We start from the raw sequence: 26,881 nt of genomic DNA, 5'->3' as shown, positions 1-26,881 counted from the left end.
CTGAAGATGATAAGATTTACTATGAAATCGTTTGAACTTTTAGTCACAACCAGTGTTGAGTAAGTTACTCAAAAAAGTTATTAGTTGCTAGTTACTAACTACATCTTCAATCATGTAATTAGATTACTGAACAAATTACTCCCAAAAAAGTATTTAATTACTTATTACTTTCTGAATCCTATTTAGTAAATAATACAAGATAGACATCAAGTAGCTCAAATAAATCATATAAAAGTTCATCAATTATTCTGCTCACACTCAATTCTCACTATTAACTAACTATTATCTACTTTTGCCTCAATATACTCCTAATAACTGATTATACCACGGGTCTGCTGAATGCTGTATTCTGATTGGCTGAGCAATGTTCCGTGGGTATGCATTCATTTCTGATAACCGCACACCTAACCAGTCAAATGTCTTAAAAATAGGCACCAGAGCAATGTTTGTGGTAACCGTGGTATAAGAGGAATAATTGACTCCGGTCCATTGAATTATTTGCTTCGCGTCTTGGCGCATTGCACCTTGGGTGTGCATTATTTTCTTATAATTCAATGGCCCGTCGTCAATTATTCCTTACTTAATACTTAGTAAAGAAGTTGTTAAGTTTAAGTATTGTGTAGAATTAAGGGTGTAGAATAAGGTTTTGCAGAATCAGACATTAATATGTGCTAATAAACAGCCAATATCTCAGTAATATTAATGCTAATAACCAACCAGTTAATAGTGAGAATTGTAAACTACACACGAGTGTTACCATTATTTTTATTAACTTACCAAAGTATTTAAAGTGAGAAAGATATATAAAAAACATGCATTTTAACCTTAAACTTTTATACTTTTAACAATTATATTATATATCATTAATCTACAGTCCGTACACAGGATTTACTTCAGAAGTTACTGTCATAAAATGTCTGAGTTATCTCTTACTTTTAAAAAGTTACCGTCCACTTTTTGATCAATAGTGTAAATTTGGGATGAGTGAATGTGAGTTTACCTGCTGGTCAATCCCAACAGCATCCAGACCGTGATACATGATATTTACCCATCCATCTTTAGACGCTAACACAAACAATGACATCAGAGCCTGAAGAGAAGAAATCATTAAACAAAACAAATCCAGACACACAACACAACAAAACATTCAGAAAAAAAGCCATTTATTCTCTCCATACAGAATTCATATACTACAGATCTACAAGGTGAACAGCGCTGAGAAAAACACAAGAACAGTAGTTGCGTTTACATTAACCTTCAACTTGCACAAATTGAAATTGTAAATTGAAAACACACCCAATGGAAACACGTTTAGGGCTGGGACGATCAATGGGCAAATGTATGTTTTCATAATGAATGAATTTGAATGAATTACAGTAAATGCCGGCAAATCCAAAAGCCAGAGGGCGCTCTTATGCAGAAACATTACAGGTGATTATCTACGTAAAATAAAGATGAAACTAAACCTAGATAAGGTTTGGCCGAGAAGTTGCAAGATTTGTCCATAAATGTCTCAAAAGTCGCTAAATAAAGAGAGAAAATCCCTAAATTGTCAACACTGAACGAATGATATGTGAACCAGACGTACGGCTTCATTACCGTTCTAATTTAGCCAAACTGCGCAAATATGGCACAGAGCAGTCTTACTTGGGTCATGCGCTCTTATGCACTTATGATTGGTTGAATGGTAAGCTTTAATCTGATTGGCTAAAGAGTACAACTACCGATATGGGAGGGGGAGTCCTATCAGGGGAGTCTCAATACACACACACACACACACACACACACACACACACACACACACACACACACACACACACACACACACACACACACACACACACACACACACACACACACACACACATATCCGTGGCCATTCACATGTGATTGACCATTTACACATTCATACACCATGATAAACTTTCAAAGTTTTTGTGCATAGTTGTATGTCTGAAACACAGACAGATATGTTTAATAGGAAACACGATGCACAGCCCTTGTCAATTTAAAAAAAACTCCCATAAAAACTCCAAAGTTTTTACATTTTTAGACACTTTAAAAAGAAATCTATATCACAAAACTGCATTGGAAATGGTTTGTCTGCATTTACAGGTTACCTGATGTCCAGAAAAGTCACATGATCACTCTTTAAAGATGTAAAATCACACACTAAAACCCTCTTGAAACACCCCATACATGGCCGCTTACAAGTATAAAGGGCTTTCCTTCTTAATAATGCTTGGATAACACTCCTGCGTCTCCTTTGATTAAAAATAATAGATGTGTTCGACTGGCGAGGTACAGACCGACAGGTGGATATCAAAGTACCACAAGAGCAATTTAAAAGCAAACAGCTCCGTATGACTTCTCTCATCGCTCTTGCAGTAGTCTGATGTCATCAACCTGTCACCGTGAAACATCACCGAGTGTTGTGGCTGTGATAAATAAACCTACAAACATCTGTCACCATGACTTAGCATACGAGGAAGTTTAGTTTCAAAACATTGGGTAATGGAAACACCGCACTGCAATGGTTTTCATTCATTTTCATTTAAAAAATATCACAAAAATATTTGATAATATTATGTATTATAAGGATGGTCAGTACCTGTCCCAGATTGTCAAAATTGTACTTGTGATGGACCCATCGGTAATTGGCCGAAAGACAATCTGACTTATTTGTGATGTTTTTCACATCCAAACCAACACAGTAATAAAACTTCCCTTTGAAAAGCTGCAGAGAGATCACAAATACACACACGCAGATTTGCTGTATTGAGTCTAGGAGTGCATAATAATTAATCGTGACTAATCGTTTGCAGAATAAAAAATGTGTTTACATGATATATGTGTGTGTACTGTGCATAATAATGACGTATATATAAATACACACACATGCATGTATAATTTATGAAGACTGATGTAGACTCTAAACATTTCAAATAATCATTCAAAAGCTTTATTTTTATTTAGTTGTTTATTTATTTCCTATTTAAATTATTATATTGCTGTCATTTACATATTTTTGAGTTTCACTTCAAGTCAGATTCCAACATAAATCTGTGTGTGAGATGAACAGAACCTGAACTCCCAGAATGCCGAAGATGATGAAGAAAGCGCAGCAGATGAGAACGATGTTTCCGATGGGCTTTAGCGATGTGATGAGAGTTTCCACCACCAGCTTGAGACCTGGAGCTCGACTGATCACCCTGAGAAACGTTCAGAAGAACCTCAGACACATTGTGAACGAGGGGCCTCATTTATAAAATATGCGTAAGCACAGATTTGATTGTAAAGTGTGTATACGCAAAAATCCATCTTTATAAAAACTGTCTTTAACGGGGAAAAGTGCTTAGGGTCTGAGCAGACATATGCACTTTCGCTTGTCCAATTACTGCAGGTTTTGAAAATATAAGGCATTCTTGCTGCTCGAAAAGGATTTGAACATTGACAGGTGCTCTTTAATATGTCTATGACATTAACAAGGTGTCGTCTGTAAAAGTTCAGCTGCGCAAAAGTTCAAGATCATTTTGATTTTGATTTATAGATTTCATGTCTGAAAGTGAGGCGTACGCGCGTTTTCTATGCGTACATTCATTTTATGAATCACAAGTGGGCACTTTTGAGAAATGACCGTAAGATGAAATTTAGGAATTTTATAAATGAGGCCCAAGATTTTTACAAATACTGAATAAAGTGTAATTGGTGCCTACAGGTTCACTGCAGTTTCTCCTCCTCACCTCAGGGGGCGCAACGTTCTTAACAGTCGGAGAACTCTCAGCACACCCAGAATCTTTGCTCCGCCTGCCATTGACACCACAATGTCAACCAGGGACACAAAGACCAGAAAACCGTCCAGAATGTTCCAGCTGCTGCGCAGATATGCTCGCTCGCCCAGATACAAACCCTTAGACACTACCTGATACAGAGAGAGAGAGAGAGAGAGAGAGAGAGAGAGAGAGAGAGAGAGAGAGAGAGAGAGAGAGAGAAGCTTTAGAAGAAGACAGTGCCCTGAAGTCTCTACTGTGGAAACATCTGACAGGAGCAACACAATCTTCTGATGCTGATTCCCCCTCAATGGATGAAAGGTTTCAGAGCGCATCACAGATGGCCATCGTATCCAGTGATGGGTTTATCCTCAGAGGTTCTTATTCTAGCAGTGAACTTACAAACACGACTCTTTCTGTCAGATTTATACCTGTAAAGTACACTGGAAGTTTCCAGACAGCAGAAGAAAAGCTCTTGTCATGTCTTAAGATGAGAGTATATGTGGCACAGAGCAGACTATATAATGAAATAACTATCAGATCTCATCATTCTTCTCTCTCTCTCTCTATCTTCTGTTTACTGTGTTTTCATTGGCTCACCTCTCCTGGGCTCATTTGCTAATGGGGCTGATTTGAGTTTAAAGTATAAACAGCACCTCAGAAACCAACTGTAATTACAATCAGTACTGCTTAACAACCCGTCCACAGAGAGACAGACAGAGAAAGAGAGAGAGAGTAAATGAGGGAGAGAGAGATTCTGTAAAAGTGTACAGTGAAAACACCAAACTGTGCCTGCAGAGCAGAATTAGGACTGAACCCACTAATAATTAAAATACAAAAGAGAGAGACATGAAATTCCCTGCTCACCTAACGACCAGCGATACACAAACTGCCCATAACAAAGACTTAATGATGCACATTTTGTCATCAGAATAGTACAGGCATATTGCATGCACACCGCTGGATTTTTGTAACCAAGTGTGTTTTATACCTGGATGGCACATGCACATTAAGGAATTCTAACCCTAAGGAATACTCCACTTTCATTAAAAAATCCTGATATTTCTTCACCCCCATGTCATCAAGGTGTTTATGTCTTTTTTTGTTCAGTCCAGAAGAAATTCCAGTATTTTTCTCCATATAGTGGACCTCAACAGTTTACAGGGTCTAATCTAGTGGAATCATCCTCATTTTCACCAAGAAAAAATGAACCCACTTCTCGTCTTGCACTAGCTGTGTGATGGGCCAGTGCGACTTTATGTATTGCATAATCACATCAAAAGGTCATGCATTATATATGTGAAACGCACACTTGTGGACGATTTTAAACAATAAACTGACACAAAGATATTAATTATTATCATTCCACATACAACAACATTTCTCCACACTTGAGCGGGAGTTTCACATACGTCATGCGTGACTTTTCCATGTGATTACGTAATACGTTAAGGTCCATTTAAGGAGCTTATCTGAAGGTACTGCCACAGTGATAGCTTGGGACCATTTTTATCAAAACGACTTTTATTTAATATTCTTACACACATTTTATTTTTTATCATGCAATTGTTGTAAACATGTAGATGTGAGATCCTCAGGTGAGATTTACCTTTACTGTCATCTCAGCCACAAAGATAGCAGTAAAAACATAATTGGAGATGGTGAGGAAGACTCGCTCCTGACAAGAGAAAATAGGAAGATTTAAAGAAAATGATGTAGAGAAACAGAACTAATGATATGATCAGCAGAAGATACTGACACAGACCCATCATTCAGTCTCAGATGTGAATAATTAGGACATACTGTATAACACTCATCTGATTCATGTGCACGTTGATATGAGAAGATCTGATTCATCTACACTTCTGAAAGCATCAATGATGACGTGACAGTATTCACACAGAGATGAAATTAATCTCACACTATTACTACAGGACATGTGTTAATTCAAGCTGCAAGACAAACTGTCTGTGTGTGTGTGTGTGTGTGTGTGTGTGTGTGTGTGTGTGTGTGTGTGTGTGTGTGTGTGTGTGTGTGTGTGTGTGTGTGTGTGTGTGTGTGTGCGTGTCTGTTGGTGTGTATGCGTGTGTGTGCGTGTGTGTGTGTGTGTGTGTGTTTTCAATCCTACCAAACTGCCCTGATGAATTCTGGGTCTTTCTAGAGCAACAGTGATGCAGTTGAGAAAGATGAAAACAAGAACCACATAGTCAAAGAGCTTATGAGCAATAATCATCTGACACAGTTGACGAAACCTGCAGAGAGTGAAAGAGAGAGAGAGGGAAAAAGAGAGAGAGAGACAGACAAAGACAGAGAGAGAGAGAGAGAGAGAGAGAGAGAGAGAAAGAGAGATTTCATGTTCTTTTCAAGAGAGAGTTATATGTTGATAAGACATCTGTGGGTGATCATCTGTAGATAGATGTTATCTGTGAACAGTGTGTGGGCGGGGCATCTCTGGGTGTGGCGTGTCATTAGTGGGCAATCAGTCAGTGGGCGTGTCGTCAGTGGTCAGTGAGTTAGTGGGCGTGTCATCAATGGTCGTGTGTTATTAGTGGGTAGTCAGTCAGTGTGTGTGTGTTGTCTGTGGACAGTCAGTTAGTAGGCGTGTCATTAGTGGTCAGTCAGTCAGTGGGCGTGTCATCAGTGGTCAGTCAGTGGGCGTGTCATCAGTGGTCAGTCAGTGGGCGTGTCATCAGTGGTCAGTCAGTGGGCGTGTCATCAGTGGTCAGTCAGTGGGCGTGTCATCAGTGGTCAGTCAGTGGGTGTGTCATTAGTGGTCAGTCAGTCAGTGGGTGTGTCATCAGTGGGTGTGTCATCAGTTGTCAGTCAGTCAGTGGGTGTGTCATCAGTTGTCAGTCAGTCAGTGGGCGTGTCATCAGTGGTCAGTCAGTGGGCGTGTCATCAGTTGTCAGTCAGTCAGTGGGCGTGTCATCAGTGGTCAGTCAGTAAGTGGGTGTGTCATCAGTTGGCAGTCAGTCAGTGGGTGTGTAATCACTGTGGTTAGTCAGTTAGTAGGCGTGTCATTAGTGGGCAGTCAGTTAGTAGGTGTGTTGTCTGTGGACAGTCAGTTATTGGGTGTGGCATCTCTGGGGGTGTCTTGTCTGTAGGCAGTTAATCTGTGGGCATGTCGTGTGTGGGCAGTCAGTTATTGGGCATGTCATCTGTAGGTGTGTCATCTGGGCGATCGGTCTAGAACTGTAACTACGAGGCAGAATATTCTTATTTTTCTTATTTACTTGTTAAATCACTGATGACTTTTGTTGTGTTATTTGTATCAGAATGTGTTGAGCTGCCATCATTCTAACAAGCAGTTACTGCAAACATTTCTGTCTATCAGCGGGATTCAATCAATACTTAAATCAGATCTGTGAGTCAGTCCGTGTGAGTCAGTCAACATCAGTCCCTTTTAACCACGCCGCTGCAGCGGTCAGATGTGTCCAAACACAACACTGCTGATAGGAGGAGAGGATGATTACATACTTGTTCTGGGGGGAAAATAAATAAATGGACCAATCATCTCTCGTCTCACACCAGTCTGGACGATACACCTCCATCATCTTCTGTATGCGAGAAAACAGACTCTGTGTAAACACACACACACACAAACAAACAAACAAACACATACAGTAAATAAAACACAATCTGGTTATTGTAATAAGAATTTTATTTTCTTTTAAAGATGCTTGTATAATTAGTGAGTAAAATCTGTGGATTAATAGTTCAGTAAGACAGCTGGATTCATGTGTACAGACCGCTGGTGTTTACTGTCATTATATCTAATGATCTCTCTCGTGTAGTTTTGCCTCCACGCACACAAACAGCAAATCTACTACTGGATTTTATTTATAAGACTTTCATTAAAAGCTAAAGTAAGATCTGGGTTTTTTCAGTGCACTTGCGAATGAACTGCTTCCTTCAAACAGGTTAACCATTTACTCTTAAAATAAAATCTAAATTAAAAACACTAGATTTTTTTTATATAATAATGTGTAAAGGTGCTTTACACATTAAGGTGTAAAAATTCTGCACTCGAACCCAAGGTTAATCTACTCTAAACACTATCTTACATTTATTTTACAGAGGCTTGTTAATCCAAATAACCATACCATGCATATACATGTGCATTTAAATGCCATTGACACACGTTACATACATTGTGTTTTTAGCACTCACATATTCTGTGTCCTCGCACAGGTCGCTCTTGTCTTTGTTTGTATTGAGCTGAGGATAAATGTCTCCGAGCAGCAGCCCCGGACCTTTCCCGTTACAGTCGTGGTTTTCTGCAGAGATGCTCTTCTTCCGGTGCAGAGGGGGGCGCTGCAGGACATCGGGCAGCTCCAGCGAGAGGGCTCGGCGGTTTCGGCGGGACAGTAAAGGGGGGTGCGGCAGCAGTGACTTATGCTCTGTGGGATGCGAGTGAACGCTGCGTACTCGTAAACTGCCTCCGATTCCCCCTCCCGTCCTCAGACCTCGAGCAGAACGACTCGCGCTGTTCCAGCTGCACCGCCGACTCCAGGACGACTGAGGAGGAGGACGCCCCCAGTGGTGGTAATGTAAACTGCGGCCAACACGCTTGGGAGAGAGGAAAGAAAATGTTTACAGGGGTCATTTCAAACTTTTATGATTTCATAAGTTGCATTTTTGAGTTAAATTTAATGTAGTTTTTCAAGCCTGTTATCCGTACTCTCTTTAGCTTTACGAGCAGTTTCGTTGCCGTCTCTTTAATGGTGTGTTCATACCACACGCGAATAAAGCATTTAGTGAGAGTGGCTTTGGAGGATATTCACGCTGCGTTAACCAATCAGGAGCTTTCTCTACTGGTAACACGATTACGATGTTGTGAGCAGAGGCAGAAATACGAAACAACAATGGAGGACAAAATCAATGTCGATGTATATGTTGATGTATACAGTACCTGGAGCTGTACTACACATCTTTGTAGTTTTATGGAAACAGGAATTAAAAGGATCTTACTTGGAAAAGTGAGTGAGGAGGTTGGACAATCTAGTAAGTAAACGCTCCTTACTTAATTTGAGCTGTATATATACACATATTGAGAATACAAGCTAGCTAAAGCCGGCAAATTGAGCGTATTTGCGTCTGAATTTCACACGAATGAATGATAAGAATTTCACGGGCGAAATGAAGCAAGTTAACTAAAAATGTTTAAGCTACACAGGAATAGCGCGATTCATTCACTTTATTTGCATCTGGTATAAACATACAGTAAAACATCTATCTTAACATCTTTACTTGGAATGTGTTTACCCTGTGATTGGACAGGCTCAGTTTCTTTAGCTGAATGTACTACATTTGTGTTGGAAAGGTTACGCTTGTTCCACGAGAGCCATTTGTTTATGTTGTTACTAATGAAACCGTCTATAGATGCTCATTTAACATGCTGTGATTTGGGACATACTAATTCTTACTTCAAATAGTATTTAGGATGAATAGGGACGCAGGGTTTCAACTCAGTATGTGTTGACATGATGCAAGGTGTTTTTATCTGTTTGATGTTACAAAGTTGCAAAAGTCATGATGCTGAGTTAAATTTACACAGTCACGCGTGCTGGAGAAGTAAAATTATAGTTGCTATAGAAACTTGTGTTCTCCGCTGTTAAACTCATACACAGAAAATCAAGCACAGCATCAGTCTTCACGTGATGTCATCTGAAGAACACGCGTGTGAGTGACGTCATTGCTAAACTATATGTTGTCATGTTTTATTCCTCTAGTTAAAGTGTGCAAAAAATGTAATAGCAGAAGTGTGTGTATATGATTAAATCTGTTTGTTATGTAAGGGATAATGTAATGTTTAGGATAAGGATTTTGATGCACACTATTGAGGCTTATTTCATGATAACAACCTGTTGTCTGTACACTATTCTGCTTATTACGTCTATTAACCTCATAAGTACGATAAGGAACATTAAATATTGATTTGAAATATTTTTAACAAATGCAGACTTTCCACAAGAAAAACACATTTATTTTTCGTTTTTAAGATAAGACAAGATGTTCAAATGTCACGAACACACTATTTGATTGAATCACTGTCATATAGTGTCATATATGTTATTAAAAAATAGATATACATTTAATTTTTGTGTAATATTAAACTGCACCTCTCAAAATGATTTGCAGCATCCGGATTACCGTGTGTTATTAGTTTTGAGCGGTTGTAATCTGGAAATAACAAACCTGCAAATGTGACTGACCAATTAGAATCAAGCATTCCTATGAGTTCTGATGTGTTTACAGTATGTTGATGTCTGTACACCGGTGTGGTTTTACCAGTGTTTTACCATGTTCTGTGAGTCTTCCAATAATAAACATCAGATAGAAAGTGTTTTAACAAGAACAACAGCTTAATACGCTATATTTAACCCAAAGCATCTCTATTTCTCTCTCATTATCTCTCTTTCTCTCTATACATGGCTGGCTCAATTAAAAATGGGTTGCTATGGAAACCGTGAAAGGCTTTACTGAGTGTCGCACATTATCAGGAGATTTCTTGGCCTCGCACAAACACACACCCAAACATGTCTTCACACACAAACAAACTCACAGACACACAAACACATCAGCAAATATTCATGTAGACTAATGCATCCACAGGTCATTAGATCTGCAGACAAACAAAAGCCACGGCCAGAAGAATGAAAACGATTCAGCACATGAATGTTTTATATTTAGAAGGAGATTTGAGGGAGCTCCTAATGTTTGTAATGAAAACAGAAAGCCGGTCTTTAGTGAAGATTCAGGACTGACCAATCAGAGTCCAGCACAAACACAGACCCGTGACACACAGGCTTACTGACATTTACTTCTTTATTGACTGACCAGAGATGAAGATCTTCTGCTCAGACTGATCACACTGCTTCTGGAATTTTCCTCAGAATAACTCGTCCTGGTCTTCCCTTCTGTCAACGGCGCCAACTCAAGATGTCCATTAGCAGTGAAAGAGGAAAGTTTAGGATCTAAAAGACAGAGTCAGAGAATGATCTTCATATACAATATACTCTCTATACATCTAGACATCCATCAGCCTTCAGAATTCAATATAAATCAAACAACCTATAAAGCCACAGAACTTCACAAAAAAGAAATAATCCATCAAAAGTGCAACACAATCTCATACATACAGCGGGGGAAATAAGTATTTGACACATCAGCATTTTTATCAGTAAAATTTCCATCAGATGTAGCCATCAAGCTAAATATTGAATTCATACAAAGAAATCAGAACATTTAAGTATACAAGTTGAGTCATAATAAATAAAATAAAAATGACACAGGAAATAAGTATTGAACACATAAAGAGAATAATTCAATTAATTTAATTAGGTGCAAAATGGCATAGAAAGCCAGGAGATCACCTGAAATCTGTCAGTATTGCGAAAGAACCCCTGCCCCCTATCAGTACTAATTGATATCAGCTGCATCATATCATATTAGTCCTAATTAATGCCCTATAAAGGCTTTTCATTACCCAGGAGGCACACAGGAAAGATTTCATGATGGGTAAAAGCAAAGACCTCCCTCAAGATCTTTGTAATCTTATCGTTGAAAAGCATTTTGATGGGAATGGTTATAGGCGCTGAATGTTCCTCTGAGCACTGTGGGGGCCATTATTCGGAAATGGAAAGAGCATCACTTCACCATAAACCGGCCATGATCAGGTGCTCCACGTAAGATCCCTGTCCGAGGAGTCCAAAGAACAATCAGGGTATTTCTTCAAGAGCCAAGAACCACATGGGCAGAACTTCAGGAAGACCTTGCAGCAGGTACTGTTGTTTCAAAGAAAACAATGCACTGAACCGCCATGGCATCCATGCTCGTCACCACGCAAGACTCCATTGCTGAACAAAAAGCATGTTGAGGCTCGGTTAAAGTTTGCGAAAGAGCATTTGGAGAAGCCTGTGGATTATTGGGAGACTATAGTATGGTCAGATGAAAACAAAATTGAATTTTTTGGCAGTCATTCTACACACCATGTTTGGAGAAGAAATGGCACTGCCCACCACCCCAAGAACACCATACCAACAGTTAAGTTTGGGGGTGGAAGCATCATGGTTTGGGACTGCTTTACAGCAAGGTGTACTACCAGACTTCATCATTGAGGCAGGATAAATGGAGAAATGTACCGGGACATTCTGGATAAAAATCTGCTGCCATCTACCAGAAAGCTAAAAAAGGAAATGAGGGTGGACAAACCAACAAGCTCAAGGAAACAATGAAGTGGTTTCAAAGAAAGAAATCAAGTTGCTTGAATGGCCCAGTCAATTAACTGACCTAAATCCCATAGAAAATCTATGGAGAGAACTGAGGAACAAAGTTCATAAAATAGGCCCAAGGAACCTTTAAAGACCATTTGTGTGTAAGAATGGGCCAGAATCACTCCTGAGCAATGCAGACGACTGGTCTCTCCATACAAGAGCCATCTAGAAGCTGTAATCACCTCTAAAGGCTTTTCTACAAAGTATTAAATAAAGTGTGTTCAATACTTTTTCCCTGTGTCATTTCACTTTATTTATTATGACTAAACCTGTATACTTAAATGTTCTGATTTCTTTGTATGAATTCCATATTTGGCTTGATGGCTACATCTGGTGGAAATTTGGTGGCAATAACCAACTTTGAAGACCCCTTACTAATAAAAATGCTGATGTGTCAAATACTTATTTTCTTCGTTGTATATATCATTTTTTTAAATTTGCTCATTCCAACTCACTTTGCCAGCATGGGGTCACAATTATTCCTCTTTTAACACAGTTACCACAAACATTGCTCTGGTGGTTATTTTAAGATATCTGACAGGTCAGTTGTGCGTAATCGAAAAACAATCAACACCTGTGAAACATTTCTCAACCAATCAGAATAAAGCATTCAACAGACCCACTGTAAAAATGTTAATATTCAGATTGAATATGGATGTGAATCATACCAGAAAATGTGAGAGAGTTTTTTGGTTGCTCGCTTTCATCAGAGGAAGACCTCTCATCATCTGTATATGAGCTGTTGGCATCTCCCTATCAGACAGACAGACAGACACTCAGCAGGAGCTGAAGCACTACAGCAGCTCAATGAAATATTGATTTTATTTTGTGTTTCTTGGTCACCTCAGCCTGAAAGCCCTCCACCAGTATGGCCACCAGTAGATTGAACAGGACATAGTTCCCAAACGTCATGAGGGCCACAAAGTAAAGAGCTGCCAGAGGAGATGTGGAGGCCATCCCATTATACAGAACTACATTCCAGTCTTCCTGTGTGAGAATCTACACAAACACAAAGATGAGGAAATAATCATGTCTGTCTGAGTGACATCTCTCTCTCTCTCTCTCTCTCTCTCTCTCTCTCTCTCTCTCTCTCTCTCTCTCTCTCTCTCTCTCTCTCTCTCTCTCTCTCTCTCTCTCTCTCTCTCTCTCTCTCTCTCTCTCTACCTGAAACACAGTGACGATCGCCCACAGTAGAGAGTCAAAGTTCTTCCGGTCTGGGACGGTGTCTCCAGTATCTGTTTTCAGACTGAATTTACAGCCAAATATATGCATTCCCAGAATACTGCAGACAGACAGAAAGATAAAGAGATACAGTGAGATTTATAAAGGCTCAGTAAGGTCAGAGAACATATCATTTTAAACATTACTATTTGCACATTATCAGCTGAATCTGCACAGTATAAGCCAAGTCTCCACTTATATCATAAAATGAATGAAAATCTGTGTTTTTTACCAACTGTTTTTAACCCAAGGTTTAAAGAGCTTAAATCAGAACTGGATTAATGAAGTGTAATCAAAAGTAAATTCAGACCTGAAGATGAAGATGAAAAGCATCAGTAGCATGCAAAATGTGGCCACATTGTCCATGGTCTTCACCAGGACTACCAGCTGTCTACGCAACGCTGGCATAAACCGAACCAACTTCAGAACCCGCAGCAGACGAAACGTCCTGAGAACTGAAAGACCACCATCAGACTGCCCGATGATCTCACAAACACTGCAGAAAAGTTATATAAAGTTATATACATTTTATATAAAGCAAGGCGATATTTTTTTCTTTATTTTGGAAATAGAATAGGATATAATTATAGTAAAGCTGTCTTCAAGAACACACCACCATACGCAAACCTTAGCACAATATTTAACTTGTTGTGTGAACTAGTTCCAGAGTGAGTTAGGGACCATGCACACCAATGGCGCTTTTCCATTGCATAGTACCCCACGGTTTGGTTTAGTTTAGTTTGGGTCGGTCAGCTCACCTCATTTTTGGTTGTGGTTAGCTTTTCCATCGAATTTAGTATCACTTCGCAGTGGGAGGGATTATAGGCGTGTTGTTATATTTGCGCTGCCTACTGCTGTGACATCATACAAGTGAGAGCGTCGTTGTAACCACAAATAGATGTTTGCACATCGCCTTTATCACAACCTCTGTCTCCCATGACATTTTCTGTTCAAACACCCGTGGCATCATTTATGCGGCCGGTGCATGTTTTCAATTGTTTCCAATGGAAGTGCTGTGCTTTTCAAAAACGACTGGTCGACTGTACATGCTAACACCCCTGGTATTCAGGGTAAAATCCACTTGAGCAATAGCAGGCAGCTGCAGGATCTCTTAAACCTAACTAAAATTAAATCCTAATTTCTAATACTTCAGGACTTCAGTCTCCTGAAGCTGGTGGCCTAAGACTTTTGCACAGTACTGTATGTATGAGGAGCTCAGATGTAAAAACAGAATAAACCGATTACTCTCAGCACAAATTATACATTCATCAAATACCTTTGCTTAATCCTGGCCTGAGGCCATTCAGAAATACAGCCTTGTTGGCAGAATCCGCGCACGAAGATTAATTGGATGAACGGTGGCATGCGACACAACTGTTTCACAGACGTGTTTTCACACACAAAATTGTGTCCCCTGTGAGTACTTGGACCTAAATACAACCCATGTGTGGCAGACACATGAATCACAGCGCCCCCTAATGTGTGCTTCAGTTTCTTTATTTTTATATTCTGACTTTCATCTTTTGCAATGTTTCTAGTTACATCTCTAGTGATGTTGCAACCGTTTACTATGTCTTGTCCAAAGAAGTGGAGCTTTATTGTCTTGAGGTTTTTGCCAAAAAAGCTTGCATGCTCTTAGAGGGTTTTGCCGTGAAAGACTGTCAAATTTGTTAAATACCCATGACTGAATGACTAAATGACTGACTAATAACCTTTTCATTGCCATTAAAGTGAAATCACTAAAACTAAACATGAGAGCCTGCTAGAAAAAGCAGATTTATAAGAAAACATGTAAGATGCACTTAGAGGATTTTGCATCCAAACTCCTTATCGTATAAATGTACTGTACGTAGGGGGCCCCAATGAAACAAACACTTATTTGGATGTCTCTGTATGAATGCCCCTTAAATTAAAAACAGGCATCATTTCAGTGGAGTGAGTTTTTAAAATAATGTGAATCTGTCACTAGACCACAAATAAGTAAATCGTTTAGATTTATATCTCAGTTAGTGAAAAAACAAAGTCAGGGTATTTGAGGAAGGTCTGGAAGCACTGTCCATTGCCTGGTGACAAGCTAAATGTGTCTTCATTGATTTTTCCCTGGACCCCATGAAGTCTAGTGGTGGTGGTATAGATCTTGTGGTTATGCTACTGCAACACTGTTTCATTTAAAGTTTACTGCAGTCAAACACCTTCCTTATGAACTCATTACTGTAAACATGTCCAGACCAATCTATTGACTGTGATAATCTACAGTCCAATGCTAAAGGTAGAGATGGACCTGAACTCAACACACTACACAAATAATAAAAAACATCAACATATATCTGTGCTTTATTACCTGATGATGACGATGATTCCATCAAAGCTGTTGTAAGGATTACGCAGGTAATTAAAGCATCCAAACGCTGTGAGTTTCAGCATCATCTCTAAAGCAAACATGCTGGTGAAGACGATGTTACAGATCTCCAGAACATTAGTGAGCTCCTCAGGCTGCATACACATAAACAACAATAGGTGACACACACACACACACGCACATGAACACATGTGTTTTGGTAGGCGGGTTTAGATTGAGTATGTAAATTGTGTCTGGGGATGTGCATCCTCCAACAACAGTCATCAAAAGTGTGAAATAATGCGTGTGTGTGTACCTGCTCATGGTGTTCTATTCCCATACTGATTGTATTGATTAGGATGGCGATCATGATGCCTCTGTTGAAGTACTTGCTCTCTACAATGGTGCAAAGTTTGACCCTTACGTCCATCCATAGCTGATGGCCACGCCCTTGATACGCCTCCTCCACCCTCTTCTCCTCTGTCTGCTGATTGGCTGCTGAGGTCGCATGTCTTGCTTCATCTGTAGCACATTAAAGGCAGAAGTGTTGATTGTGACATTCACATACACACAACACACACACAAGTTAACTGCCATGTTATGTAGTTCTTATCCATTTAAGTAATGTCTGACTTTACATCAAAGCCGATTTGTATTATTTCACCTCTCTTATTAGAACTTCTACCTGTATGAGCTGAAAAGAGAAATTAGTAGATCTCAGTCATATTTTAGGTCATCATTACTCCAGTTAGTACAGCAGGGAGATTCAGAAAGATCTGACCTGTCATTTATAACTGTACGTACCAATTTAAAGTTCATGCTTACAATGATTACATTTGTTGTGCACCACCTGCCTGATGTCCTTCAGCCCACTTGAGAATCTGATGTAAACAGATTCATAATCTGATCTGATTCATGATCTGATGTAAACTGATTAAGAATCTGGTGTAAAGTGATTTATTATCTGATCTGATTCATGATCTGATCTACACTGATTCATAATCTGGTCTAAACTGATTTATAATCTGATTTGAACTGATTCATAATCTGATGTAAACTGATTCATAATCTGATGTAAAGTGATTCAGAATATGATAAAAATTGATTTTAAAATCAGACCTAAACTGATTAAGAATCTGATCTAAACTGATTCAGAATTTGATGTAAACTGACTTATAATCTGATATATAATTATTAATAATCGAATTTGAACTGATTTAAAATCTGACCAAAACCGATTCATAATCTGATCTGAATCGATACATAATCTGATTTAAAATTATTCATAATTCAGAATTTGACCAAAACTGATTTATAATCTGATCTGAACAACTGCATAATCGCATGTAAACTGATTCAGAATCTGATGTAAACTGATTTATAATGTGATCTGAACAAATTCATAATCTCATCAAGACTAATTTAGAATCTGATGTATACTTATTCAAAATCTGCCCAAACTGATTCATAATTTGATATAAAGTGATTAAGAATCTGATGTAAAATGATTTATTATCTGATCTGATTCATAATCTGATCTAAACTGATTCATAATTTAATTTAAACTCATTCAAAATCTGGCCAAAACTGATTCATAATCTGATCTGATTCATAATCTGATGTAAACTGATTCATAATCTAATTTAAACTGATTCAGAATCTGTTTAAAACTGTTTTATAATATGATCTGAACTGATTAATAATCTGACCTGAACTGACTCATAATCTGATGTAAACTGATTCATAAACTGATCTAAACTGATTCATAATCTGATGTAAACGGATTCATAATCTGATTTAAACTGATTCAGAATCTATGGCTCTAACCGTGCTGCAGGAGGCTCATCTCTCCTCCATTGACTTTCTGCTTCTCCTGAGATGGCATTCGTTCCTGTGGTTTGTGGCAAAAAGCTGTAAAGAAAGTGACGACGCGTCTTTGCGTCTTGCGCAAGACGTGACAGACGAGCTGAAAGATTTCCTCGTAGCAGTCGCCGGGTTCAGCCATCGTGCTGGAAGACAGACATGCGGCACGCTGTTCCTGCATCAGCTCATGTTCACGCTGTTTGGTCTCCGAAAACTGTGTCGCTATGACGACCAAACACAGGTTTATCATGAAGAATGAACCAATCTGTGAGGAGAGACAAAGATTCAGAAAGAGAGTGTGTGTCTTTGTTTATTCTACACTGTGTGTGGTGACAGTATGTGTACTTACTATGATAAGCAGTATAAAGTAAATAAAGTTGTAGAAAGAATGGGCATCCATTACATAATACATGATTTCCACCCAACCCTCCAGAGTTATAACCTAAACACACAAACACAAGGATGTTAGTGGAGAAAAACATACTATTGAGTCTTTTTTGCATCATTTTTCCACAAAGCTCTTTTGCACGGAAATCAAACAGATTTTGAGAAACTAGAAGGATTGTTTTCACAGTCCTGACTGAAACCTGAAATATAACGATCCAGGCGTATCCGATGTTGTCAAAGTTGATGGCTCCTTTGTGTGGGTTTTTGTGACCCGTGCCACAGCGAGTGTAGTATCGATTCCAGTTAACGCAGAGACCGGGTACGAGAGCGCCGGCGTTCAGGATGGGCTCAATGGGCAGACCTAGCGCCTGATGGTGCAGTACATCATCTACATCCAGACAGCACTGATGTGCGGCCACACGGCGCGCTGGCACGTCGTTGCAGGACATAATGCCGTTATCCTGCGGCAGAGAGCAGATGAAGGGCCTTTCATCTTCCTCATCAAGAGAATAGTAGGGAGCAGGAAGTGCCACACCAGTCGAGCTTAAAACACACAGAGAGAGAAAGAGTTCAACAAGATCTGGTCCAAACGTTAGTGAGCCTCAAAACATTTAAAACATGAAAACAACTCCTTATATAAGGCACACAGGATACTTTGACAAATATCTTATTGATAACCTAAGCAAAATACACAGCACACATTGTACTTTTATGGAGCTGTGGTCCTGATCCTTTATTTTTTTATCATTTCTACATTTTCCTTAAACTACTGCATACATAGAAAGCTCACTGGATCACATGAGTCATCTGTGTTTACTGCACAAATGTGTCAACATTGCTTTGGAGGTTTTATTGGAATATAAAGACCACCAAACACATGGAGTGTTTAACATCAGATGAGAGGGTCAGGAGGTTTATTAGCTCGCTCTCTGTCATCATAAAAGCTGCATTCAGAGGTTTTTAATAAATCCTGAGAGCACATCACAGCTAATGAAAAGATCAAAGACTGAGATTAAATGAAATGATATTACTGAAGATTACTGAGGGTAAACATCTTCAAAGAGAAAATAAACCTACATGCATCTCTCTCTCTGACAAAGCAAACTTCAACCATCAACATTTATCTTTAGCTGCTGGAGGTGAAAGGTTGATCTGTAAGATTTGCTTTTGTATCAACAGAGCTCCTTCTGCTCAATCTAAAGGAGACGTCTTCAAAGAAACCATCTGTGTGTCTCTTCATAAAGGGACTGTCAGGACTCTGGCCTTCATGTGTGCCATGACATATTCACTATGAAAAGATTTAGGTGATGTTACAGCCCCACATATTCATCTCTGAGGCCTCATCTCTTTATTCTTAGTATTCCTTCTCATCTCACCAGAGAACGTCGACCGTTAAGCCTGCAGTGACTGTGAGATTTCTGCCATCTTATAGATCAGGACAGATCAAACCGTGCGACATGAATCTAATAAACTCGGGTAGGATGTGTATGTAGACTGTACGATGATGATGATGACGTTCGCAGGCCATGACACAAGTAAGTAAATGTCATCAGTATATGTATGTTTGTAAATGTAAACTAACACAGGATTCCACAGGATGTGAATCATGGATGGCACTTTTGCTCAGAAGCTTGCATGTAGTAGTTTACATAAACAGGACTAATGCAATGTCAAGCTTGAAACAATTAACAATTGTTAAAAAAGCAATACATAAATAAAATAAAACTGAATAGAAAAATGAATTAAATGATGAAGGACCACCGTTCAGAAACTTCAATTATAGAAATCATCATGACTGTTTGACAATCCCATCTTTGTTCTGCCACAGCCGAATAGATGCGGTGTGAACCTGGCTTTAACTGGGGTAAGTGCTTAGCTTAGATCACACATGGAAAACTGCAACAAATATTTCTAGATAACTGGGACAGAATTTTTAATCCACACAAGACAATGAAAGCAAGATAATGTCCCAGATCTGTGCCAGCATGAGAGCTGCAAATACATCCAGAAGGTTTCACACAGCAGAACATTACAGCTCAACAGAGAAAATACTGTCGCCATGCATGATCTCATCATCTGTGAGCTTAATAAATCTCAGTTAGCCATTCACTTCTGTCTGAAATCACACATACTGTATCTACTATATGCTTGATAAATAAAAGCACACAACAGTTTTCAGTCTGGTGCTGGTTTTTGACAAAATAAGGAAGTGATTTGAATCAAAACATTTTATAAAAGCCACAAGAAGATTAACACACACACACACACATGCACACATGCACACACATATGCACACCCACACGCGAGCACACACACACACACATATGAACATGCACGCACACACATGCACACACACACATATGCGAGCACACACATATGCACGCACACGCACGCACGCACGCACACACACATGCACACACACACACACACACACACACACACACACACAGTCAGGCATACATAGTTTATTGGGGCAGAGAGAAACTAACCATACTGTACAAACTGTATATTGTATACAACCATCACAATAACCTGTTGACAGTTTTTAACCTATTAAAAACTAACATCTAGTCTGTTTGTTAAAACCTTCAGTTTATAAACATGTCATTATTCACTATTCCGCATAAACCGCATATACCAACTCACACACACATACACTCACACACAAGCATGTACGCACACGCACGCGCACACACACACACACACACACACACACACATGACATAACAGGGTCAAAGCCATAATTCTCCCAGCATCTCCTGCTGTACACCATCACACTGAGAAACATAACAGAGAAAAGAAGAGAAAAGGGAAGAAAATTAACCATAACAATGTAACAATATATGTCTCTTGTATATCAATGAGAAACTGCAGGTCATACCATCACTCACAGCATATCTGAGATCAGTCTCTATCTCGAGGCACATTTCCAGTAAACACACTACATTTACACTGCTGAAGCACAGAAACAAAACCCCAGAGGATGTTGTTCATCACACTGAGCCTCTCAAACATCCACTGTCACTTACTTACGTCTGCTAAATGTATGAGTGTGATACTCTAAACAACACACGACACATCAGAGTAAAGAAAATCATTTCACCTCAGACAAGAGGAACTCAACAGAACCAAACCACCACTACTAAACAGACAAGAACCCGAAGACCCAAACAAAACCAGAGGAACTCAAGAGAACCAGAGGAACTTAAGAGAACCACAGGAACTGTACAGAACCAGCACAGGTGTGAACATGTCTGTTTAACATGATCTTCTGAGATGAACATTTAAAAATCATCAATAAAATCAATTAAATATTTTTCTACATTGCAAATAAAAACTTTTTCAACCAAAGTACAAAACATATCACACAACAATAATGTTTAGCTTTGCAGTGAAACAAAGTAAAGATTTCTGACATCTCAGCTGGGTTTCCATCACCATGATTTTATGCACATTTTGATGTATATTGCATAAGAAACGAGTAATGGAAACATCAAATTTCAAATAAAAATCCCTTAATCCTGAAAAAAGTTCTTATGCTCGCTTGAGGTGACTTTAATGCATTAAAGAGTAAATAATGGGAGATGGAAACGCATTTGGTTGAATACATTTTGATATAGTGAACATTAAACCTACGTGACTGATCATCTAGCTGTATCAGCTCTCGTTGTCTTTATCATATATGGGGTTTGACGTTGTCTTAATGCCCTTGCTGTTAGTGCCTGCATCAAAAACTCTGCATTCCTTCTTCTGTGCACAGCATTCAGTTTGGAAATAACAAGCTGCACTGCTTATACATTTATACTTGCCCATTTTATATTTGTCCAACTTGTCTGTATTTACTGTTGGTTACTAGGTTACCTGTACCAACTTGATGGAAACGTACCTAATTAGCATTTGTTTGTTTTTCTTATAAAGTAAATTTTGAAAAGATTTGCTTCACGTTTGAATGGAAACCCTGTTGTTTCAGACTCCTCATTATTTATCCTCATCATTTGATAAAATGTGTTTTGATTCAGGACACACAGACTCTTAACAGACACGAACATCAAACGTCAGTTTGGTTCAGACTCACAGGGTAAAGTTCTCCTCCGGGTAGCAACGGTTGCGTAGAAGCCCCGCCCACAGCTGCACGCCGATGATCCCGAAGATGAAGAAAACGAAGAAACACAAGAGCAGCACGTTCCCCAACATCGGAAGAGTGTCTAACAGCAGATTCACCAGGATCCTCATACCTCACACACAAACACACAAAACATTTCATTATTAACTACAGTATGTAGCATTGTGACATTACTGTATGTGTTTTCATTGTTCATTGAAGTTCCTCTTGTGTGTGGTTTATTTATTTATTTATTGCCAATGTATGCAATGTGTTGGAAAGTGACCTCTGTATTTAACCCATCCAGTGAGTAATGAACACACACACATGCGGTGGGCAGATATCACTGGAGAGAAACCTGCCAGCTGTGAGCTTCGAACCGGCAACTCTTAGGTTACGAACCTGACTCTCTAACCACTACGGCTACGACCGCCCACGTTTACTGCTGGAGTACTAGTTAAACAGAGAAGATAACTGCTTGTTTTCAAGTATACATATCTGCACATCTCTGTTAACTAAAGCTCACATCAGTCTGAGAGAAAATAATACTGAATGTCTAAAGGTTTTGATGGGAGACTGTTGTATATCAGAACATTATTGACCACAAACTGACCACTGTTGTCTTCTGTGTGTGTTCAAAAAATGTTTGCGACCCAGGCTGGCAAAATGAATGGGCGAAAGAAACTATAAATGTCAATTGTGGTGGAAATTGACGTTTTGATAAAAAAAGTAAATGAATCCCTCAATGCTCTAAATAGTCATTAAACTTCTAAAATGATCTTTATTTGTATGTTTTCTGAGAGGTGTACCATCCTAAATGCTTAATCTAATACAAAGATGCGTCTCCATCCACATACACGTTTGATATTTTGGAGTTTTAAAACATGCAGGAATGAGAAAAAATGTGCAGGACTTGTTTGATATTAAAAAAGAGATAAGACATCTTCATTAAGCTGACTTACAGATCTGAAGCTTGCACACAGATGTGCGAGTGCACGGCCCCGATATATGCTAGGGATGGGACTGTATGAAAATCATGATTATAGTGTTATCACGGTTATCAATATTATCATTGTTTTGTTAAAATTAGATGGAAATGTTCAAAATGAACTGATACACACACTGAAAACATTTGAACAAGTTTTATTTTTGAAAATCACAATTTAATATTTCATGTCCCTGAAATTATTTCTGTAGTAAAAAAATAAATAAATCTGTGTAATAAGTTTACGGTGAATGAATACAATACATTATCCCTTAAATGTCACCCTTAATTGAACATGTTCTTTTGTCATGGCTCAAAGCCACTTGCTGTAAAACCTTTCTTCGTGGAAGCTTGTGTTAATTAGAAGTGAGATAATAAAATATTTAATCTCTAATCAATATTTTTGTCCAATTATTTGCCCAAGTTAGATGACTTAGCAGATTTAATGTATTTCCCACTTTTGCAGCGACATTCCTCTTGCAAGATCTGCACACAGGGTGCCCATCCTCGATTAAATTGCTCTTGTAATAGCTAAAAGACAACCACACCTCAGATTTTGTCCTCTTGGATGGCTGAAAATTCTTCCGAGCGCTGTCACTGCCTTCCGCCATGCCGCCTTGTGCAAAAAAACTGTGTGCGCCTGCGTCAAACTGATTCTGGCTGGAGAAGATTTACCGCAAGTTAGATCTTAAAGCTGCCTGTGTCTCAATGTCAATCAAACAATAAAAGAAAAAAGTTGAAAGTATATTATTTTTCCTATAGATATTGTTTTTGACTTTGTGTTCACCACATCTATTAGTTTTACAGTGATTTTAAGATTTGAATGTGGTGATTTTGTTTTTGAACCTTAAAAAAAAATTCCCTCGATTTTCCATAAAACTAATTTTGCTGACTCTGTTAACTTCAAACATGTGCAGCTCTGTCATTTTGTGTCAGATTACAACAAATCAAACATCAAGTTTCTTATATATAGATAGTAAAATATAAATAACTTTTTTTTAAATGTTCGACTCATTTTGCCAGCTCTGGGTCACCTATATGAAGAACATTCTGCAGTTTTTTTGCCATGGGTCAGATATACGAAGACACAACTTCTTCCTCATGATTCATCTGTAAACATTTTCCCTTCCGTAAACCTTATTTTATAAACACTAACATTCATACATGAAACCACATTCATAACACTTCTTTAATGCAACACAGTTCCATATAAAAAGAAGAATTAAGTATTGGCAGGATTTTAGAAAAGATGTATTACCTACAACAATGATGAAACATCTGTTTAAATACTGGTTAGCATTAACCAAAAGCCATGTGGCCTAAGTGACATCGACAGAGAAAGTCATTACAATTAAATGAAAGGTTAAAACTATTTGTGTTGGTCATTTAGTGAAACATACAGTGATGAATGACGCTCAATAAGAAAACACATTAAAAGTTTAACAGGGTCAAATTCATTTTCTTCTGATTTTAAATGACAACAGCTAATAAGCCAGCAAAGTGACATTAAAGTTATATTAGAAAGACTGGAGCTGAATATCATATTCTCTAGATATTAGCATTCATCCTACAGCTGTTTGTGTGTGTATGTGAGTGTTTATGCATGCGTGTGTATGTGTGTGTGTATTGATCTCATTTATGAAATTCAATGTGGACCGCTCAATATTGCAGCAGTATTTCATATAATGAGCTCAAACTCTTTCTCAGTGTGTTTGTAAATAAATGGATAATTGTTTTGATTTATTATGTCTCTAAAATACCAGAATAATTTGTTAAAAGATTAAACACAATCAATACTCATAAAGTAAGCTCAAATGTGTTTTAGCTCTGCTGGTGAAAAGCAAATTATATTCAGTCTTCACTGAAAGAACCGAGACGAACAAGAAGTTACATCAACATCTCATTTATCTGCCTGTCAAATGTCAATGTGTCAAATCTTGTGAAACTTTGACCCATGTTAGGAATAACTAACCCAATATACAAACATGTTTCTTAGCTTAATGACCTTCTACTGTAAAAATATTCCCTCCCTCAGTTTTGCTTTAACCGTGACTGTAGTCAGATAATAATCTTATAAAGGCTCTTTCACTCCCTCATTTATCAATCATTCAAAGATTTCAGAAAGTCTTATCTGATTCTACAATGCTGTTAATATTTTCTGATTATATTGGTTGAGAAATTATCTACAGGTATGCATTATTTTTCAATAAACACACACCTTACGTGTCAAATGTCTTAAAATAACAATCAGAGCAATGTCGGTGGTAATCGTGGTATAAATGTGGCCATTTAAACACGAGTGGGAGAAATGTTGACATGAACTAACATTATGAGTCCACTGCTTGTGTTGTAAGTAAACATGCTGAACAGTGTTTTGTACTTGTATATGTAAGAGCTTTCTATGATATTTCAGCACAATTGATGACGCAAATATCAAATGCTGGCAAAATGAAACAAAAATGAAAGAGGCGGAGAGCAGCAGCTTGAGTTTTCTCAATGAAAGCCTAAAGATCGCTCTGTTCACCATGTGTTTGGGCTAGAAGTCATGTCTAATATAAAAACATTGTGCTCAATACATCACATTAGATTAATAGGCGGAGAGTAGGCGGTGTTTTGTGGCTGCTCAAACACATTCAACCACATGACCGTCTACACCACAAAAGCAATCTGGTCGAAATGTTTTACATCTCGTTTACACCTGTCTTTAGCGTTGTATCTTAATATCAGGTGTAAACCATGAAGGAATGATCCGGATGAAACTCACTGGGAACTCTGTTGATGGCTTTCAGAGGTCGCAGGACTCTCACAGTTCTGATGGCTGTCAGGTTGATGTTCTGAAGGTCCAGTGAATACTCCACCACCCTGATACACAAACACAAATCAACACTTCTTTATATCACAGACATGTGTGTTCTAGATCATAATGTATAGTTACACACAGAAGAGTAACACACACACACACACACACACACACAAAACACAAATGACAGCAGTAAATGGCTCATTATTGTGTACAAATCTCTGTTGTTTCCCAGCAGATGGAGAAACAGAATTTACACATTACAGACAATTTCACAATGACACACGCACAATAAACATATGCGATTGAACAAAATCTGAGGTTTAAACCACATAGTCTTACTTATTTGATTATTTTGCTGCAAATCTGAACAAAGTTAAAGTCAGTGACACACACACACACAAAACTTATATGTATAACATATTTTCAGTTATATATATACACACACAAACAAACACAACTACTGTTAATTAAAGCTCCCATCTGCCCAGTATTTCCCACATTCATTATAAAATCTAACACCTCACACAAGTGTTAGTGGTGCGTGTGGAGGAATAAACTTTAATGACAATAATACAAAGAACTTATACAAACACACAGTTAATGTCTAAAACCAGATAAACACAGAGAATAAATAAAGTAAAGATGATGATGAAGATGATGATCGCTGGCAGGTGACCATGGAGGATTATGGGAAATGGAGTCCATGGGGAGGCTAATTGAATATAGGGGGAACAGAACAGAAGGACAGACAAAGTAGCGTGACAACAAGAGACTATATACATACTATACTATGTGTTTGTGTGTGTGTGTATAAGGAGACATAACATAGTCTTCTGTACACACAGTTTGTTTATCTGCCATGCTGGGAATTTTCATTTGCTTTCACAGCTGTTGTGTTTTTGTGGTGTATGATAGCACAGTTTCTCTCTCATATGAGCATGAATCAGCTCTGAACATCTGATTGACAGATTCACTTCTTCATGAAATCATAAATAACTATAATTGTAATAAAAAGCTATGCATCTCAGTCACTTACTGCTGGCCATCAGAATCAAACCGGCAACCTTTGGCTTATAAGTTCGACTCTCTAACCACTAGGCCCCACTTTCATTAATATTTCTTAGATTCTGACATCT

General features: G+C 38.4%; 1 protein-coding gene across 2 annotated transcripts in view; it reads right to left on the bottom strand.

The window, feature by feature from the left end:
* The window catches only part of cacna1ib (calcium voltage-gated channel subunit alpha1 Ib), a 50,645-nt gene that overhangs the window by 20,668 nt on the left and 3,096 nt on the right, over positions 1-26,881 (bottom strand). The window contains exons 3-22 of one of the 2 annotated variants that reach the window (XM_065293986.2): positions 25,707-25,804; positions 21,931-22,090; positions 18,056-18,398; positions 17,818-17,910; positions 17,433-17,733; positions 15,922-16,127; positions 15,609-15,760; positions 13,578-13,763; positions 13,211-13,328; positions 12,890-13,045; positions 12,715-12,799; positions 10,611-10,747; positions 7,941-8,339; positions 7,248-7,348; positions 5,899-6,022; positions 5,380-5,448; positions 3,744-3,922; positions 3,086-3,212; positions 2,612-2,737; positions 1,001-1,090 (exon numbers count right to left, since the gene is read on the bottom strand). In XM_065293986.2, the coding sequence (XP_065150058.1) occupies positions 1,001-1,090; positions 2,612-2,737; positions 3,086-3,212; positions 3,744-3,922; positions 5,380-5,448; positions 5,899-6,022; positions 7,248-7,348; positions 7,941-8,339; positions 10,611-10,747; positions 12,715-12,799; positions 12,890-13,045; positions 13,211-13,328; positions 13,578-13,763; positions 15,609-15,760; positions 15,922-16,127; positions 17,433-17,733; positions 17,818-17,910; positions 18,056-18,398; positions 21,931-22,090; positions 25,707-25,804 (3,250 nt within the window). The remainder of the gene's footprint in view (positions 1-1,000; positions 1,091-2,611; positions 2,738-3,085; positions 3,213-3,743; positions 3,923-5,379; positions 5,449-5,898; positions 6,023-7,247; positions 7,349-7,940; positions 8,340-10,610; positions 10,748-12,714; positions 12,800-12,889; positions 13,046-13,210; positions 13,329-13,577; positions 13,764-15,608; positions 15,761-15,921; positions 16,128-17,432; positions 17,734-17,817; positions 17,911-18,055; positions 18,399-21,930; positions 22,091-25,706; positions 25,805-26,881) is intronic. The other variant, XM_073815314.1, reaches the window with a different exon arrangement.

The sequence above is a fragment of the Paramisgurnus dabryanus genome, chromosome 7 (genome assembly GCF_030506205.2).
Source record: "Paramisgurnus dabryanus chromosome 7, PD_genome_1.1, whole genome shotgun sequence".
NCBI lineage: Eukaryota > Metazoa > Chordata > Actinopteri > Cypriniformes > Cobitidae > Paramisgurnus > Paramisgurnus dabryanus.
This window is presented reverse-complemented; position numbering and strand designations above follow the sequence as displayed.